This window comes from Myotis daubentonii, chromosome X, assembly GCF_963259705.1.
Source record: "Myotis daubentonii chromosome X, mMyoDau2.1, whole genome shotgun sequence".
NCBI classification, from domain to species: domain Eukaryota; kingdom Metazoa; phylum Chordata; class Mammalia; order Chiroptera; family Vespertilionidae; genus Myotis; species Myotis daubentonii.
In genome coordinates, this window is record NC_081861.1 from 92,415,620 (window position 1) to 92,434,929 (window position 19,310).

At 49.7% G+C, this 19,310-nt stretch overlaps 1 protein-coding gene across 6 annotated transcripts in view; it reads right to left on the reverse strand.

Moving 5' to 3' along the window:
* Positions 1 to 8,849: 8,849 nt before the first annotated feature.
* STARD8 (StAR related lipid transfer domain containing 8) overlaps positions 8,850 to 19,310 on the reverse strand; it is a 33,259-nt gene continuing 22,798 nt past the window's right edge. For 4 of the 6 annotated variants that reach the window (XM_059680575.1, XM_059680573.1, XM_059680572.1 and 1 more), the window contains 11 exons: positions 18,289 to 18,352; positions 15,645 to 17,047; positions 14,812 to 14,985; positions 13,673 to 13,832; positions 13,016 to 13,214; positions 12,519 to 12,729; positions 12,111 to 12,225; positions 11,616 to 11,840; positions 10,490 to 10,707; positions 10,214 to 10,390; positions 8,850 to 10,063 (listed from right to left, as the gene is read on the reverse strand). In XM_059680575.1, coding sequence (XP_059536558.1) covers positions 9,946 to 10,063; positions 10,214 to 10,390; positions 10,490 to 10,707; positions 11,616 to 11,840; positions 12,111 to 12,225; positions 12,519 to 12,729; positions 13,016 to 13,214; positions 13,673 to 13,832; positions 14,812 to 14,985; positions 15,645 to 17,047; positions 18,289 to 18,345 — 3,057 coding nt within the window. In that variant the 5' untranslated portion in view covers positions 18,346 to 18,352 and the 3' untranslated portion in view covers positions 8,850 to 9,945. The remainder of the gene's footprint in view (positions 10,064 to 10,213; positions 10,391 to 10,489; positions 10,708 to 11,615; positions 11,841 to 12,110; positions 12,226 to 12,518; positions 12,730 to 13,015; positions 13,215 to 13,672; positions 13,833 to 14,811; positions 14,986 to 15,644; positions 17,048 to 18,288; positions 18,353 to 19,310) is intronic. The other 2 variants (XM_059680574.1, XM_059680576.1) reach the window with 2 other exon arrangements.

The window sequence follows — 19,310 nt, forward strand, 5'->3', positions numbered from 1 at the left end:
CCATTAAAATACCAATGGCATACTTCAGAGATCTAGAACGAACTTTCCAAAAATTCATCTGGAATAAAAAAAGACCCCGAATAGCTGCAGCAATCCTGAAAAAGAACAAAGTAGGTGGGATCTCAATACCAGATATCAAGTTGTATTACAAAGCCACTGTTCTCAAAACTGCCTGGTACTGGCACAAGAATAGGCATATAGATCAATGGAATAGAATAGAGAGCCCAGAAATCGGCCCGAACCAATATGCTCAATTAATATTTGACAAAGGAGGCAAGAACATACAATGGAGCCAAGATAGTCTCTCCAATAAATGGTGTTGGGAAAATTGGACAGATATATGCAAGAAAATGAAACGAGACCACCAACTTACACCATACACAAAAATAAACTCAAAATGGATAAAGGACTTAAATGTACGACAGGAAACCATAAAAATTCTAGAAGAATCCAAAGGCAACAAAATCTCAGAAATATGCCGAAGGAATTTCTTCACTGATACAGCTCCTAGGACACTTGAAACTAAAGAAAAAATGAACAAATGGGACTACATCAAAATAAAAAGCTTCTGCACAGCAAAAGAAACCATCAACAAAACAACGAGAAAACCCACTGTGTGGGAAAACATATTTGCCAATGACATATCTGATAAGGGCCTAATCTCCAAAATTTATAGGGAACTCATACAACTTAACAAAAGGAAGATAAATAATCCAATCAAAAAATGGGCAAAGGACCTAAATAGACACCTTTCAAAAGAGGACATTCAGAAAGCCAAGAGACATATGAAAACATGCTCAAAGTCACTAATCATCCGAGAGATGCAAATCAAAACAGCAATGAGGTACCACCTCACACCTGTCAGACTGGCTATCATCAACAAATCAACAAACGACAAGTGCTGGAGAGGATGTGGAGAAAAAGGAACACTTGTGCACTGCTGGTGGGAATGCAGACTGGTGCAGCCACTATGGAAGACAGTATGGAGTTTCCTTAAAAAACTGAAAATGGAACTCCCATTTGACCCTGTGATCCCACTTCTAGGAATATATCCCAAGAAACCAGAAACACCAATCAGAAAGGATATATGCACCCCTATGTTCATAGCAGCACAATTCTCCATAGCTAAGATCTGGAAACAGCCTAAGTGCCCATCAGTAGATGAATGGATTAGAAAACTGTGGTACATCTACACGATGGAATACTATGCTGCTGTAAAAAGGAAGGAACTCTTACCATTTGCAACGTCATGGATGGAACTGGAGAGCATTATGCTAAGTGAAATAAGCCAGTCAATAAAGGAAAAGTACCACATGATCTCACTCATTCATGGATAATAGAGACCATTATAAACTTTTGAACAATAATAGATACAGAGGCAGAGCTGCCTCAAACAGATTGTCAAACTGCAGCGGGAAGGCCGGGGAGGGTTGGGGGGCAGGAGGTAGGGGGGTAAGAGATCAACTAAAGGACTTGTATGCATGCATATAAGCATAACCAATGGACATAAGACACTGGGGGATAGGGGAGGCTAGGGGACTGTCTAGGGCGGGGGGATAAAATGGATACATATGTAATACCCTTTGTAATACTTTAAGCAATAAAAAAAAATCATATGATTGTTGTGGAAACTGAATTATCTAATGCATATAAAGTACTCAACACAGTGCCTGGCATGATAGGTGCACAAGAAGTGTTAGAGGAGGAAAGGCGTGTGAAGTGTGTAAACAGTGCTTGGCATACAGTCGTCACTAAATACATGTTAGCCACTATTATGCTGATACCCACCTCAGGGTCTTTTGGAAACAAATCAAGTGTATTTTATTGGAGGTGGTTCAGAGACAGACTGGCTTCCCAGACATTGACCAGGTAAAAGTAGGAGAAAGGGTGCTCTTGCCTGGCTCACTCCCTCACTTCTCAGCCACCATCTCACTGACTGATTTGACTGATTTGACTGATTTGACTGATTTTCTATTCACCCAACACTGAGTCACACAGGTTCAAATTGTTCAAATCTAGTTCCACCACAAACTAACTGAGTATAACGTTAGCCAAGTATCTCCCTTCACCTCTCCAAGTCTTGGTTTCTGAACCTCTAAAATAGGGATAAAAGTTATATCTGCTTTTTTTATCTAGTAAGAATGCAGGCAGGTGAACTGTGTCAACCACACTAGAGAGGGATTGGTTTTTATTTCTGTAGCTTCTCTTTTCCTTGAGTTCTGGGCACTGCCTCTCTTCTTAGTACCCTACCCACCCCCCATCTCACTCTCCCTCATGTCCTCTTCTTCCCCTCCACGTGAAGCTGTCACAGGCCAAGACATCGCCATTTCCTCTGCCTACACAAGCAGTAGTTGTTTATACTGGTGCTTTTCTGTGACCTGGACAACATGTTCCACACCATGGAAAAGCTGGAGCCACTGATTCATCTGCTCCCCTTTCCCGGAAGACTGCTGGGAGTATGCCAGCTCTGGCCCTGCTCTTCCCTCCACCCTTAGAGGAGAGGAGGCTGGGAGCATGGGATCTCTGCATTCCAGTCCGGAGCTCTGGGCCATAAATTGCTCTCTTTTGACATCAAAGAGCTTGTCTAAGGCCATAAGAGCCAGTTAGAGGCCCTGACAGGAATCTTCTTGCTCCTCTGGACTAAGAAGCATATCTGAGGTGGTGTTGGGAAATGAGTGTGTACACCCCAATAAGGGAGGCAGGAAGCACTGCTGTGGTTACATGTGCTAGATGCACCCAAGTGTAGAGACAGAAATCCAGCTCCCTGGAGCCTCAGTCAGTACCTCCACCCCTTCCCCAGCAGCAATGTTTTCACTTTCCTACAAGCTCTGTGATGCCTTCTACCAGGGACAACTTATTGTTAAGCATAGTAAGCCTAGTACCTAAGGTTCACAAAAGTGTTTTATTTTAACATCAAAAGAAAAACATGAATATAATAACAATGAATATATAATGATTAGCCCAGCCTGGGTAATATTCATTTTCATACCAATACAGTTACAAAATATATATTTTAAGAAAGAGCCCACAAAAGCAGAAGTAGCTAGGGTCCATGAAAGTCCAGATGTGCCCTTGGTCTCTGTTCCATCCCAGGCCCTCTCCATTGGCTCAAGATACCATCTGCCTATCTTAGAGGCTGTGGCAGCTCAGGACCAACCTAGGGCCCTTAGTAACCACAGCCAGAATCTTGGTGGCAGGGCACAGCAGGCCAACGCCCAGCAGGCCTTGGGGGTGAGCTGGAAGCATAGGAGGGCAGCCTCTACACCACTGTGCATGCATGCCCTCTTCCCTCCCTCCTGGTCTCACTTCCTTCATTCATCCAGCTTTTCTCAAATGTATTCCCTCCTTTGTTCAACAGCTCTCACAGCTACAGCTATTGATTCCCTCCCCACTGTGCCCCCTGCCCCCTCCCACACACACATATACACATGGAAGCCACCAGCTGGAGGTAGCAGTGTCCTCTCCCTTTGCACAGGGCTGTAGTTGAAAGAAGATGGGCTTGGGAGTCTGGTGGAAAGTCCCAGGTCATCTGCTTATTTGCTGCATACCTCAGGGCAAGTCTCATTCCTTCTTGGACTCTCAGAACCCCATCCAGAAAAAGGTGATGCTAGCACCTCAAAGGGCACTTTGGAGGTTGAAATGATATCCTATGTGGGAAAATACAATGCATTGTGCCTGATACACAGTAGGAACTCAGTACCCAGGAGTTCCCTGCTAGGCAGCAGAATAATTTGATACTGTCCTCACCCACTCTTCCCCAGGTTTCTTTGAGCTCCAGTGTCCTCTCCCATCTCATAGCCCCAACCTCACATACTCTACTGTCTCTCTGATTTCACAAATATTTAACTGTATTCAGTACGCACTCTGACCTCCCTGAACACTGGGTCTTCTAGACCAGACCCTATGCTGGACATGGGGCCACAGAGGTGACTCACCTGGTCTTTGTCTTCTATGTCACAGCCTAGGCAAGGAGAGACTGGCTTGTACATTTGAGGGTAGTTTTGTGTGATAAAAAGTCCACTTGAAAAGTGCTTCAAGAGCTCATGGGTGGGTTAGTTAGGAAAGGCTGGCTGAGTCGGGAAGGGTGTGAACAGCTAGAGAGGATATGGGGAGGCAAGCCAAATAAGGGGGACTTATAGAACAATGGCTTGGAGTGAATGAGGTAACATAATACAGGTACCTTGGAGATATTGCAGGTTTGGTCCCAAACCACTGTAATAAAGTGATAAAGTTATTCACATGGAATTTTTGGTTTCCCAGTCCATATAAAAGTTATGTTTACACTGTGTTGTAGTCTATGAAGTGTGTAATAGCATTATGTCTAAAAAAGAACAATGTATATACCTTAATTAAAAATATTACTTTATTGCTAAAAAAAAATACTATAGCCATCATCTGAGCCATCAGTCAGTTTTAATGTTTTTGCTAGTGGAGGGTCTTGCCTCAATGTTGATGAAAATCCATTATCTGTGAAGAGCAATAAAATGTGGCCTGTAAACAGTGATGAAATGCTCCCTTTGTGCCATTATTCTATTGGGTACTGTGTTGGGATACATGGGCTCCTCTCAACACCCTAGCAAGATAGGCATTCCTGTACCCATTTTACAAATAAGAGAACTGAGGCTGAGAGAGCAAAGTTGTTTGCTCTAGGTCACACTGCTAAGAAATGGCAGAGCCAAGATTTAAACACACCACTGGGTGTCTCCAGATGCCTTTCTTACCTCCCCAAGTGAGGGACACTATGATGAACTCAGAGAAACCCCAGATTAATGGAGGGAGAGAGCAAACCTTGCTGGAAGTTTCAGGGATGACTTCATAGTGTAGATATATCAAAATTGAGTGTTGCCAGACTGGTGAGGTTTAAGGGTGATAACATTTCGTGATAATCAACCTACATTGATAAGGAATCCACACATCTCTCTGAGCCTCATTTTATATATGGGGAAATAGAACCCCAAAAGGTTAAATAACTTGCCACAGCTAAGAACTGGCAGAGCTGAAACTTGAACCTGTGTCCTCTGAGTTCAAGGCAGTCCTACATCCACTCCTGAAAGAGGTAACTAAAGGAACATGTCTGGGACATGGCTGGAGAAGGGGAAAAAAAGAGGGGAAATATTTGGTGGATATTTGGAGGCTGCATTGCGGGGTCCCGAATGCCACAGTTTGGTAGTCAATAGGGGAGGAAGCATAGACAGTTTTTGAGCCAGAAAGTCATAGGATGATACTTGACTTTAGAAAGATTCACCTGGTACCATGTATAGGTGAAAATGGGCAGGAGGAGAGGAAGGAGGTGAGGGACTCTTTTCTAATATCTAGGCAGAAGGGTGTGCAATATCAATGGGGCATTGTATCCAGCATAGGCTGGTTATAGGAGATGCTGTGGAGGTAGAATAGATGGAACATGGCTAATTCCCCTTTAGATCCATGTGATCTGGCTCTTATGACCCCATCTCCTCCCACTATCCCCTTGCTCCCTGTACCCCAGCCATGCTAACCATCTGCTCATCTGGAAAAAATGGCAACTTTGTCCTCATTCCAGGGTCATTGTACTTGCTTACTATGTCCTCTGCTCAGGATTCTTCACCTTGGATCTTTGTGTGTCTGATTCCTTATGCTCCCTCAGGTCTTAGCTTAAATGGTCCCTCACATATTCACAGAGGCCCTCTCTGACCACCCTATTGAAGTAACTGCCCAGTCACTACCACCTCACTCTGCTTTATTGCCTTCATCACCTTTATCATAGCTGAAGTTAGCTTGTGCATTTGTCTACCATCTACATCCCTCCACTCACCCATCTAGTAGAATGTGCACTAAAGGCATATTCCCAACAAGGTGGATCCTTGTTGGTCTTGTTCACTGCTGTATTCTCTGCACCTCACAAAGTCTGGAATGTAACAGACATTCCACAACTACTTGCTTAATCGCAGAATGGATGAGTGTTTGGATGGATGGATGGATGGATGGATGGATGGATGGATGGATGGATGGTGGATGGATGCATGCATTTGGTTGTGAGGAGAGGTGAGGAGAGAGGGCTTATGCCTGAGACAGAGCAGGCAACAGGAAACAAACTGTGTGTTGGAAGATGATGAATTTGATTTGGGCCTACAGGTGAAACAATGGATGTCAGCAAGGTCCCTAAAGAGCAAGGTGGTCCAAGGAGGAGAAGGATAAGAACGAACATGGAGGAATGTTTTAGGATGAGGTGGGGAAGAGGGAGGAGAGAAGCGGGAGGGGCAAGGAAAGAAGGTTAGGAGCTATGGTCAAAGAAGTGGGAAGAGAGTTCCTTGCCTGGATGAAGGTGGGCTCAAGAAGGAAGATGTGGCCATGGGGCCACATTATCAAGGAAGAAGTGGAGTGAAAGCCAATCAGTAGTTAGGATACAAAGAGGTCATTGGAATGTTTTGAGTCTGCTGAGGAGGTAGGTGAGTCCAGAATGGTGGAACCTGAGGCTGTGGTGTCCCAAAAGGGTAGGTAGGTCCTTGATGCCAAGCAGAAAATGATATGCGTACCCCACCCACCCAGGCATCCATGCAGGCCTACGCCTTCTCCACAGAGCCTGACTGGCAGGGAGGAAGCAGAGCAGAGGAAACTACCACATACTCATGTCCACTATCTGCTAGGCACTGTGAAGCCACATTCACATTAGCTCATTTAACATTGTTGACAACCTTGCAAGATATAAATGATTATCTTCTGTGAGGAAAAAGGAATCAGAAATGTTGAAGTGTCACTAAAGTCCACACAGCCAGGCAATGATATAGGCAATCTGAACCTGAGTCTGTCTACCATTGACCCTCAGCCATTCCAGCAACAGAGCACTAGAAAATAATAGATAAAATCTCACACATAGATTGTCCAATTCCCACACAGGCTCCACCCACAGCTTGGTTTCTTTGAGGTACTGGGTCAGTGGAAGCAGAAGAGAAGAAAGTATAGGCAATGGTGTTGGGAATTTGGGGGTGAGAGCTCTCTGGCACCAGGGAAAGGGAAAGGCCAACTCAGGGTGGGTGGAGATATAAGACTGAGGGCTAGAAAGAAATGGTTATGGATGATGTTCACAATGTGTGTGGCAGTGAGGGGCCTGGGCAGCCTCATCATCATGACACCTATTCCCATGTCTATTGGCCATGGCAGTGCATTCATGGACTGCACAGTAATCCAGGCAGAGCTAGGCAAGCATGAAAGCCTCTGCTTTATGTAGGAGGAATAACACTAAAGTGTAGAGAAGCTCCCCTGCTTGGCACTGCCTCTTCTAGAGCCAGACATAAGGGAGCCACACTGGGCAGCTAGTCCAGAGCGGCAGAGTCTAGGGCCGAATGGTTGGGCAAATCCTTCCAAGAGCCTCCCTTATAACTCTTTTCCTGTCCTTCGCAACAATCACATGGGTGGTGATTTTCATACCACCCATTAACAGAATGCTCAACCCCATCCTCTGTACCATCAGCCAGCCTCCTTTCATGCCCATGTGGGGCAGTGTCTGTGCCAAAAAGCCCCCTGGCTGCCTGCCTTGAAAACTACTGGCCAGAGCTTCAGTAGTTCCTTAACACCAGTGCTGCTTGAGCCAACTCCCACCCCAAAACACAAATTGCTTTTTCAAAGGCAAGGGGCTAACAGGCCCTCTGCTCACCTTGTTCCTCTCCAGGGCTAGCCCCAGACACCCAGGCAGCAGCAGAGAGAAATAACAAAGGTCTGTAGGGGCAGCTAAACCCAGGAGAATGTAAGGAGGTGACAGTAAAATGGGACCTGACAGGCTGTTCAGGCTGGGTAGCGGTGCAGACAGGGGCAGGCCAACCTGATGACTTACTGAGGCTGACTTGTGACAAGGTATCCCTGTTTTCCCTACAAGGAAGGAGAGAAGGGGGAGAGGGAGGGAGGGGGGAGAGGGAGGGAGGGAGGGAGGGGGAGAGAGAGAGAGAGAGAGAGAGATCCGGGCTACTCTACAGCACTCAAGGGATGCAAACACAGATTTGACTGCAAAGCCTATACTCTCTCTAGCTGCCCCTTAGAGGCTGGGAATTTTCTGGCTACAATAACCAAGGAGAGGCAAGTTTATTTCTCCAGGGAAGTCAAAATAAGGGGGTCCTTCTAGTCTCCTGGGTTTTGCTGGCCACTGGAACCAGGCCAAGAGTTGCTACAGGGGGCTCAGACCTCTTATAACCTGGCTTATGAGTGCAACAGCTTCCCCCAGCCTCCAGGGGCTGGGTCTCCACTATTTGTCCTTCAGTCCAAGCTGTGTATAGCAGGGGGAAAATGGAGAACATAGCCATAACATCTCTCTCTATGACTACTATCAGGACTCTTGAGGTCATGCTCATGCGCTGTTCAGGTGGGGGACCCTGGCTAAGAAAGGGGATGGGGTCTGCAGCTTCTTCCCAAGTCCTGGCTTCTTAGAATCCTGCCTGAACACCCCCAAATCACCTCCCAAAGAGAAGAGCTGAGGCCTTGCCCCCATTCCTCCTGTGACCTCCCTGAGTCTTAGGCCAGTAATGCTCACAGCCTCTGACCCTAACACCAAGTCCCTAACCCATAACCTCAGCAAAGACAGCTACACAGCCAGAGTGTATCTTTAGTAATGCTTTATTGTTCTTCTGAGGGGGTTATGTGGCTCCTGCTCTCCACCTCCCTTGTCTCATCTTAAGTGCCCTGCCGCCCACCCCACTCCCAACCATAGATTATAGTACACTTATGATATAACATATCTGTGTGTATATAGATGTGTGTGTGTATATATATATATATATATGTATCTACATATACACAAATATATATATATATATATATACATATTATGACTGTACAGTATTTATAGGTACAAGTAAAATAGACTTAAAAATTACAACGTTGGCTAGGAGCCATCCCACTTCATTTTATTCAGCCAAAAGAAGAATAAATCATGAGCTGGCATTTGAGTGGCACTTGAATTTCCACATGAACCAAGACAGCCAATGGGTGGGATAGATCAGGTTTGGATCTTTCTCTAACTGGCTGAGGTAACACTAGGCCCTTCCATCTGGCCGGCTGGCCACCTGAGCCGGGGGCCAGGTCTCTGCTTGAAGAAGGGGTTGTTATGTCAGCCTCATACCACAGGCACAAAGAGCCGGAGAAGGGATGCCATCTGCTTCTGCTCGGCCTGTGTGGTGGGACTGAGCTTGTTTACTCTCCAGACATGGCAGTGCATGGCCAAAGGCTGCACCGAGACCCCACAGAGTGGCAGATCAAGTGTGGGGCCCATTCCAGGGGAAACTGGCTCATTGGTCTCTTGAGACCTGAAAAAGGAAGGTCCCTCTTTCACTCTCATGTCCCAAGCTATCCCAAATCGTCATGTTGCTGACCAGGGGCCCATCAGTAACCACTCTTTAAATCAGCCTCATAAAAATTAGCATCGTATTTACACAAATAAAACACTTCTTGGTCATTGGGGCTGCCCTCTGCTCTACCCCTGTGCCCATCCACTCCCATCCAATTTATTTGGAAAAGCCAGTTTACAGCCAATGATGGGCCCAGAGGCAGGACCAGAACCTTCTGCTCAACCTCAAAGAGACCCTAGTACCAAACAGGATGGCCTGGCCTCTCTGAAGGGCAGAGAGCTGGGAGCACACACTGCCCTCTCCCTTCATCCCTGCAGATGAAGAGCCAGTAAGGCTTCAGTTTGACTGGTGACTCCCTGGCCTGGAGGGCAGCAGCGGTCTTCTTGGATCCTCTCTCTCAGGAGGGCAGAAAACAGATTCAGGGATGGAGGTGGAGGTGGTGTGAAGATGGGACACTGAAATTCTTCTTCCCATGTATGTGGAGAGGGACTTCAGCAGATGGGGACAGGCAGCTGGGTGTGGGGAATAGCTCTGCCCCTGGAGGCAGCATTGGGGGCTACTGTGCTTTCATTCCCCCCTTACTCCTTTGGTACCATGGAGGCTGGGTGGTGTCACTATGGAACCAGGCTGAAGTTCACAATTTTGTCTCAGGGCCAGCTGCCTGCAGGGTGGGAAAGGAGTCCCGGATCTTTGCCACTTCCATGGCACACAGGTGCCCAAAGACTTTGTTATACCAGTCTGGAGAACGGCCCCTGGAGAGATAGAAGCAGATAGGCATGAGCCATGGGTTCTTACCAGGAGCCCTTTCCAGGAGGAAAGAAGAAAGAACTTGCCCCAGTCTCCAGAGCTCAACAGCATGGGGCACAGGGAAGGAGGGTGCCAGGGCAAAGGGGGCCTGGTACCTTAGGTCAGCACGGCAGATATGGGTGAGTCGGGAGCGACCCAGGCCACAAGGCTCCATGAGGTACTGGGAAGTGAGCATCAGGGCCCGCACCCCAGACTCTGGCACAGGTTGCTCAGGATCCAGGGACTGGGAGACAAGCAAGCAACCCCCACGGGGCAAGTCAGAACGCCACATCCTGTGGGGAAGGGACATAACATTCAGGTTCCTGAAGCTGGTTCCTACCCCACCTCCCCTGTTCCCTAAGCACAACAGGGTGGCATCTGGAGTCCCTCACCGAAGCACCACGAAGTCACGGCAGGGATGGGGTGCCATGCTGTCGGTGACATAGTGGTACAGCTCCACACCCGGCATCAGGGCTTCCAGGACCTGGGCCCGCAGCAGGTCCTCATCCCAGAGGGCCCGTTCCCGCAGAACACGGTGTAGCACCACAGCTGGAGGGGCCGCCACCTCTGTGGATGCCTTCCACACACGTAGGGGGTGCCCGTCTGATGCCTGCAGACCATGTGAACAGGGACAGGGGACAGCTGTCAGGGCTGAAGAACTCCCATTAACCTCCCAGCCCTGGCCTTCCCTCACTCCAATCCCTGAGGAGGAAAGGCTGCAAGGCTATTGTGCTAACCCTTGTCACACCCAGACAGGCCATCCCTGTGTTCCCTGTCCTCTCTCTCTTCCAGATGTCTGCTTCTCCACCTGCTCAAGAGGCCTGCTAGGTTCTACCATGAAATGGGCACAGTGCTTGGAATTTCTGGAAGTGAACAGGAAGAGAAGATGGTGATGGTCCTCAAGGAACGTAACATCTAGCACTGTCCCCAAGAAGTAGACAGTGGAGAGCAACAAAAGCTGCCCTTTACTGAGCCTTTTGTACGTGCCAGGCACTGGGCTGGCTTCTCACCCCAACCCTGAAAGGGAGGTTTCATTGTGCCTGGTTTATATATGGTAAACCTCAGGTGTGCAGTCTTATTTATAACCAGAATCCAAGAAAGAACACGGCTGTGCAAGAGAGAGACAGAAAGAAACCACCTCCAGCCCAGGGCATGACAGCAGGCTCTGAATGGAGGAAGGGGCATATCAAGTTGGGGCTCACAGTGGCTTGGGAAATGTAATGCTTGGGGCAGGTCACTCCAGGTAGCACATCATCAGGTGCAGAAGTACAGTGTGACTGTGGTGCAGGGAGAGATGGGAGGTGAAGCTCTAAAAGTAGTGACATGTCTGGAGAGAGATTTTGGGAAGATAATTCTGGCAAAATGATCCCTTCGTCTCATTTATTCTTGCTTTGCTGGCTGACATTCTCCACATATCAGGCCAAGGCACAACAGCACTGACAAGGCAGCCCCTTTCTTTGGGATCCTTGGTTCCCTGGCCTGCATCAAGCCCTCTCCTATTCCCACGGCAGTACTCACTTTCCTGCAAGCCAGTTCCGTGTCCTGGGGCCCTGGCACGCTCATCCAGCCCTTGAAGCGCTCAGCAGCATCACGCAGCAGCTCCTGGACACTCTCTTCCATGTAGAGGCTCAGGCTCACACCAGCAGCCTGGGCCTGCCGCAGCTCAGCCAGGGCTGGGCCAGGAGGGCTGAGCTCAGCTGCACTGTAGGAGCCACACAATTGCAGCACCATGTCCTGGGGTACCTGACAGGACACACACACACTCTGGTCTGGGGCCATGAGGAGCAAGCAGCAGAGGGTCAGGAAGCCTCAGTCCAAGAGCCCACAGAGTCTGTCAGATTCATATTCATGGATGGGGCAGCCTGGCTACTACAGTGAGGTAGGGGAGAAACCTTGCAGGGAAGAGTTGGAAGTAGGAGGTTGAGGGGCACGTGTCCAGTCTTGGATATAAAGGTCGGACCTGATGGTTCCCCCAAGTCTGGGAGGTAGGCATCATGGCCTGTAGTTACTCACCTGGAAAAGTTTCTTACAGTCACTGATCATATGTGATAAGCCCTGGGTGGCCGCCATGTTCTCACTCAGGTCCCTAGGGCCTGGCCGGCCAACTAGGCTGCGTTTGCTCTTGATCCTGGAGAGAAAGGATGAGAGGAGAGTATGGAATAGGGCAGGAGAAAATATGGCTAATAGGCTGGTTTCCAGTTCTCAGGAAGCCAGCTTGCCAGTCCAGACACAAAACAACCTGCTGTCTTTCAAGGCCCAGTTTTACAGCATCCAACCTGTCCCAGGCCCCTGAGGAGTCAGGCTGACCTCTTGTGGTGATTCCTGGGAACTGCAGTGTCAGCCATCAAGGGCCTGAAGTCCAATGGGGTTGGGAGACCAAACCCTCCCTGCCTGGTCTGGACACAAGTTACCCTGTTTCACCTGGGTGAAGGACTATCCTTCTTGGAGACGTTGAGGTGGAAGATGGAGGGTGCCAGGCACACTGCCAGGTTTCCGGCTGTCATCTGGTTTTCCTCAGCAGAGGCAATGTCACTTAGGAAATAGAGCAGGGTCTGCAGCACCTCTCGGTTCTCGTCAGGAAGCAGCAAAGTGGCAGCTTGCGCTGCTGCCAACCACTGATCCTTGGGGAGGACTATGGGGAAGGAATGGCAAAGGGCTTCCTTATTATCCTGGAGCCTACTGTTTCTAGGAACACAGAGGAAACAGTTGTCCCAAGGGAATCTAGTTAGAGAGGAGGGCAAAGGTGGGCTCTGGTAGGTCTCTGGGTGCAAGATCAGGCTCTGCTCAAATGCACAGTTTAACCTTAGGTAAGTCCCTGCCTTTCCTCAGGGCCTCAGTCTATTCTTCCATATAGTGGGTTTGGGGGAATAGAACATGTTTACTCTCTTTGATAGTTGAGAATGGGGCAGGTGACTCACGCTGGTAGATCTGCAGGAAAGTGGTGGTGAGCTTGCTGGTGAAGATAGGCTCGGGTAGGTCTCGAAAATACTGCTTCAGCAGGTCAGCCACATCATAGGCAGACTGGCCCTCGTAGCAGACATTGTCGGGGGAGGACTCATTCATTTGGCGCAGGTTCTGGATCCTAGACTTCACCCCAGACTTGCGGAATATGCCCACCTAGCCCATGCAGGACAGGGAGGGAGGGAAACATGGAGGGGGAGACTGTGAGGCCAGGAGTCACAAGTGTAGGCCATCCCAGAAACTTCCAAGCCCAGCAGGTCTCCTGCTGAGCAGGGTTGGAAAGAAATGGCAAAACTAAAGAAAAGCGTTTTTATAGCCTCAGGCCAAGGAGAAACATGGCTTTAGTGGAAATGAGTAAGAAAAGGGGGACCTAGACTAATGCAGGCTCTTAGAAGTTGGGGATTACATTGCCTGGACCAGAAAGATGCTGGTACAGAGCTGGAGAGAAGGAAGCTTTGGTTCCATCCTTGCTGGGTCTTCCTGAGGCTAGAAAAGGTCTCTGGTGGGCCGACCAAGGGGGAAGCAGCTTCTCAACCCAATTTCTTAGCTTTGGACTTCTTCCCCTTGCTATCTCTCTGCAGGTCCCCTGGGGGTGGGGCACGGGGGGAGCTCACCTGGTCCAGACACTGGCTGCGCAGGTAGCGCATGGCTTGCTGAATGCTCTGTGGCAGTGGCTGTCCTGTGCGTTGCACATGGATGAGAGGCGGCACCCCAAACACATGCTGGCCCCGGTAATCTGGGGTTTTGTTCCTTTTCATGAACTTGGGCACTGACCTGTTTGGAGGAGTGACAGAGATCAGGAATGGGCTTGTGGTAGGCTAGGACGCAGCTTGGAGACTGTCTTCAGTCTTGGGGGCTCTGGCCGGAGTGAGTGGGGGTAAGAAACACACCACATCCCCAGAATCAACATTCACTAAGCACCTTCTCTGACGCCCAGCCCTAAGAAGTCACAGAGGAACACAGAGAGCTCTCAGTCTCAGTTAAAGAAATATCTGAGTCAACAGGCAGTGACAGTACATGCAGCCAGTAGTGGACCAAGAACTTAGGGGAAGACCCATGAAGGAGAGGAACTGCAACTAGTGGATCAGGGAAGGCTTCAGAGAGGGGTAGAAATTCAACGGGCTCTTGAGAAATAAGTAGGCATTGTCCCGGAGGAGAAATGGGGAAAAGGCATTCCAGGCCAAGAGAAAAGTGTGGACAATAGCAAAGAGGCAAGGAAAGGAGCATGGCACATTCAGGGAAGGTTTTCTGGCCTATACAGTGGTGTTGCTTACGAGTGGCAGGCCAAAGAGCCTGATAGATGGGGCAGGACCGAACATGAAAGGATCATGTTGGGAAGGAAACTGGCAATGCCAAACCACAGAGCCACAGAAGGGTGTTTATTAGAAGAGTGATAACCAAAGCTGCATTTTAAGACAACCTCACTGATGGTAGCATGGGTGTTGCATTAGAGGGGGTACAACTCAAGGACCTCGTGTTCCCCTCCCTCACCCTCACCCCTCCTCGCACATGGCACACATACTCCCATGCACCTTATGTACAGTATACCCTCTGACATACACACACATACACACAAGCCACCCAGAGCAATGCCAACCTCTTAGGCCACGGCTCCTCCAGCCCCTTGGCACATCCCACCACTCCATTGGCCTGTGGGCTCTGCCTGTCTACACCTGCTTTTTGGAGCTGATCCTCCCAGGGCCTTGGAGTAGGGGCAGGGAGGAAGCCGTGACCATGGCCCAGGGGCACTCACCAGCCCCAGCCCTGTTTGTGGGGCACAGTGTACTTCTCCATGAAGGCTGTGAGCCGTAGCAGAGAGCCCTTGTGCAGGAGGTGGATCTGGCTGGCAAACTGCCGGTTGATCTCCAGTGACTCCGAGTTCAGGCTGGGCCGATGAGAGTTCTGGAAGCTGTGCCAACGGAGCTTCCTGGTAAGGGATGGGGGATGGGGATGGGGATGGGGGTAGAAAGCCAGAGGAGCAGGGTTGGGTCAACCTTAGAATGGGCTGTGTTCTTCTGGCCCCTTTTTTCTCCCAAAAGAAAGAAAATGCATGGAGATGGGACCATTGTCAGCATTGCTGCTAGGCCGCAGAGTGGAAAAAGCTTAGTCTTAGCTTCCAGGGCTGCCCAGTGGCCCAGACACTGTCAGGGAAGTGACAGCAAAGCTCAGGCTCCTCTAATGCCAGCAAGTAGTACCAGCTCCTACCCTTCCAGGACTGCAGTGAATAGGTTGCTCTGAGAAATCCAGAATGGCAAAGCTAGGGATCAAAGCTCATCTCTTCTAATGCCCTCCATTTATACATGGGAAAACTGAGGCCCAAAGAGAAGCTAGAATTTACTCAAGACCACAGCAGAGGCAGGTCCTAAACCTAACATTCTGGATTGCTGAGTCCTGTACTATTGTTGTTTCCTTCCTGTAACTGAGTGCCTAGAGGCAATCAGCTAGCTCCCAAGAACCTGCCCCTGGGCCTCATAACCAAAAAATTGGCTGGGGTGGGGTAGGGTTTGAAAATGGAGGGAGGAATTAAGAAGGGAAGAGACAGAGACAGCAGAGGTCCTTGCCCCTTTCCCTACCCTGAACTCCCACCTGCAGGGTCTGGTAAGTGAGGCCCCAACGCCTGAATCTCTTCGTTCACGGGGTGCTGATGCCTGGAGTCCAATCGGGGACCCTGAAGCCTCAGCCTCATTCATGGAGTTCCCACTACTGTCCAGTTCGCTGGAGGAGGCCACAGTGTCAGAAATGGAGTTCCCTTCCACAGACAGGCTAGAGGCAGAAGTGGGTTCCCTGCTTGAATTAGCCTCCTGCTCATTATCCTGGATTGGGCCAAGTGGCTTGGTCTCAGCCTGTGCCTGGAGCTCAGCTGAGGCTTGAGCTGGGACAACTGTCTGGACATCAGCCTGGCCCGGGGCTGAGGACTCTCTGTGGGCCAGAGCGTCTACCTGGCCCAGAGCCTCAGGCTGACTTTCTACCTCAACTGTGGCTATTTCTACTGATGAAGTGGCCTCTTCTTCCTCATCTTCTTCCTCTTCCTTATCTCCAGGCCCCAGGTCTGGGTACATGGCCTGAGACCAAAGTTCTACCCGTTGTTGCAGTCCCCACACTTGCTGGAGGATGTCATCTAGGTGGGCATAGCTGCCACCATCCTCTTCTTCATCTTCGGCCTCAGCCCCAGCCAGTATAGGCTCAGCTGAATACAGCTCAGGCATGTTGTCATAAGTGCTGGTATGGCTGCCTGTGGAGCCACAGGAGCCCCGGCGCCCTCTGCAGCCCCAGCGCCTACCTGGCTGCCAATCAGCCAAACGGTGTCCATCTTCAGTACACAGGCTCTCAATGGACAAGGAGCGAGGGAATGTGCCTGGTTGGTGGTCCCCAGGCACATGCACCAGGTAGTCACCCCTGTGTATCCGCTGAGGATGCCGGAGCATGGCCACAGGCCAGACCTCCCAGCCCCTCTGAGTCTCAGCGCCACTGCCACTGCCACTGCCACTTCCTGAGGTGTCTGCCTGGTTCTTGGCCCTATAGAATCTAGCTGAGAGAAAGCCACGGCGGCTCCGGAAAGAGAAACCTTTAGTGGCCTTCTCTGAGGTGACTGGGCTATGCTCAGGCTCAGCTTGCCGGCTGCCACCCTTTTCCTTCCGTCTCAGAGACTCGAGGTGCTTGAGGAAGCTACAGGAATGGCGCTTCTTGGCCTTGTCCTGGGGACCCTCTTGGCCCTGGGTGGGGCCGAAGAGGGGCCGGTCACTTGGGCTGGGGGCACTGCCTAGCAAGGGCAGGTCCACTGGCTCAGATGGTAGGCTCACGGTGATGGCCGGCAGAGAGGTGGCACTAAGCTCAGTGAGGACACTCTCACAGCTGGAGGTCATTGGTAGTCCAGGGCTCGGTGGGGCCAGCAGGTCAGAAGAGCCCATGGGAGACCAGCATTTACTTTCTCGCTGCAAGACCCAGGGATTGCCGATGGTACATTGTTCTTCCTCTTCTGAGTCTTCATTCTGGGAAGGGCACCACAGGGTCGTGTCAAAGAAGTCCACCCACAAGCCCTTGCTTGTGCTCTGCTCTACTTCAAATGCTTGGGGGACCTTGAGGCAAAGGGCCCTGCTCTTTAGCTGAGGACATGTCCTAGAAGGGGGGGTAGGGGGCTGGCTCTGGGAGTGCTAGAAGAAGGAAGCCAGGAGTCATAGATGGAGCCCAGATGGATGGTAAAGGTCATCTGGTTGATCTAATCCCTCTACATTTACAGATTGTGAAACCCAGACCCACAAATGAGAAGTCACTTGCCCAAGGTCATACAATGTCATTCAAGAAGTCAGTGACAGAGCCAGGCTAGAATCCAAGAGTCTTGACCTCCTGTCCTCAACAACCTCTCAAGTCTGGGCTAGTCTCAGATCAGAATCACAAAATGCCAGAGCTTGGAGAAGATTTTTCTCATTTGCTAATTTGCAAGGTGGGAAAACTAAGGCCCAGAGTGAGAGATTTGCCTGAGGTCACTGAGCAGTCAGTGGGGACCAGGTCCCAGGGGTTTTCTGCTTCTCAGGTAAAGGGTCTGGCAACTTGGCTGATACACCTGGTTAAAGGCCTCTGGGAAAGAAAGCCCCAGAGGAAACCCACAAAGCCTGACCCAGGGCAGGATGGGGTCATCAGGTCCATATCCCAGGGCTACATGCAGACCAACAGTCCTCAAGGTTTCTACAATCCCAGATTGGCAGAGTGAGAAGGCCTTTGAGGCCTATAAATCCTCCCCGAAACTAGATTCACTGTAGAGATGGAGAAAATGAGGCTCAGAGGGAAAAGACTTGGTGTGAGTAGAGTTAAGGACCCTGTCTTCTAAGATTATATAGGTCATGATTTTTCCATCACATTATTATGTTTCTACCCCCTAGTCAAGGAATTTTTGTCATCACAGAGCAGGGAGTTGAGGCAGATGGATTTCCTTAAGGAACGGCCATCTCTAGGTCAAGTTATTAGTAAACCTAACAGATAGAAATGAGCTGAGAGGGGTGGAAGAGGCCAATAGTCAGGGTACTTATTCTCATACTCCAGACTCTAGACTAGGCTTGCCAAAACCCAGAGGTCTCATTAAGCCTTCTACAACCTACTTCCAGGCTGGAACAAGGCACTAATCTGGACATCCTGGACTCTGGGGACACTGGAGCTAGTTTCAAAAGTGGTTTGTGTATGTTTAAGTTCCCCACGGAACCACAAGGTCACAGACCCCACTCCTGCCATGACTCACCTTCTTGGACTGAAAATGAACCTCCAGTTTCATCGAGGCACAATTGTTCAAGGTCATCAGCCTCCTGCAAGGAAACAAAGCAGTGCTCATCCAAGGGTCCCAACTCCAAAGTCTTCAGGGCACAACCTATCAAGACACTCCAAAGATTCACATACCCAGACAATGAAACTTTGTGAAGGTTTCAGTGCTAGACACAATGCTGGGGAGATTATGGCCTCTGTTCTCTGAGAGCTTATAGATGTGAAAACAAACTGCTACAGAAATGAGAAAGGTTCAAGAACAAAGTAGACAGAAGGCACAGCAGGCACACAGAGGGTGGGACAAGGAAGTTCCATGAATGGAGGGGTTGTAATTAGATAAGGCTTCTTGGAAGACAGAAATGGGATTTGGAGGGAGAAAGGCAGAGGGACTCCTATCCCAGAATTCAACAGGAGCTTGGGGAAAGGTAGAGAGGGAAACAGTAGACAGACCAGTGTAGTTATGAGAGGGGACCGAAGCTGATAAGGTTGGTCAAAACCAGATTGCAAAGGGCCTCAGGTATCATGCTAAAAAGCTTTGGATTTTCCCTTCAGGCAGTGACACATTTTAAACAGAGGAGTGAGTGCACACCTGGAAACAGATTCTAGTGGCTGTTGGGCCACTGGGCCATGACAAGGAGGGGAATGCAGAGATGAAAGCAGAAAGGCCAGTTAGGAGGCTATGATGGACCCAAGAAGTCATGGTTTGACCTCAAACCAAGGTCGAGCTGATGTACTAGTAAGTAGAGAGGGGACAAATCAGAGTATGGTCTGTGGGACCTAACTGAAGGGAGAAAAGAATCAAGGACTAGTGTTTGCTTTCCAGCTAGAATGCCTGGTTGGGTGAGGGTGTCACAGACCCAGAAGACAGAGTGAGCAGCATGACTGCAGTAGATGAACTTTGTTAGTAGCTGAGGCTCCTCCTGTGTTAGGGGAACAGGAATTTTTAACACAAGGAAGCCCTAAGCTGGGCCCTAGCCTCCAGGTGTGGCCCTCAGCCCCATA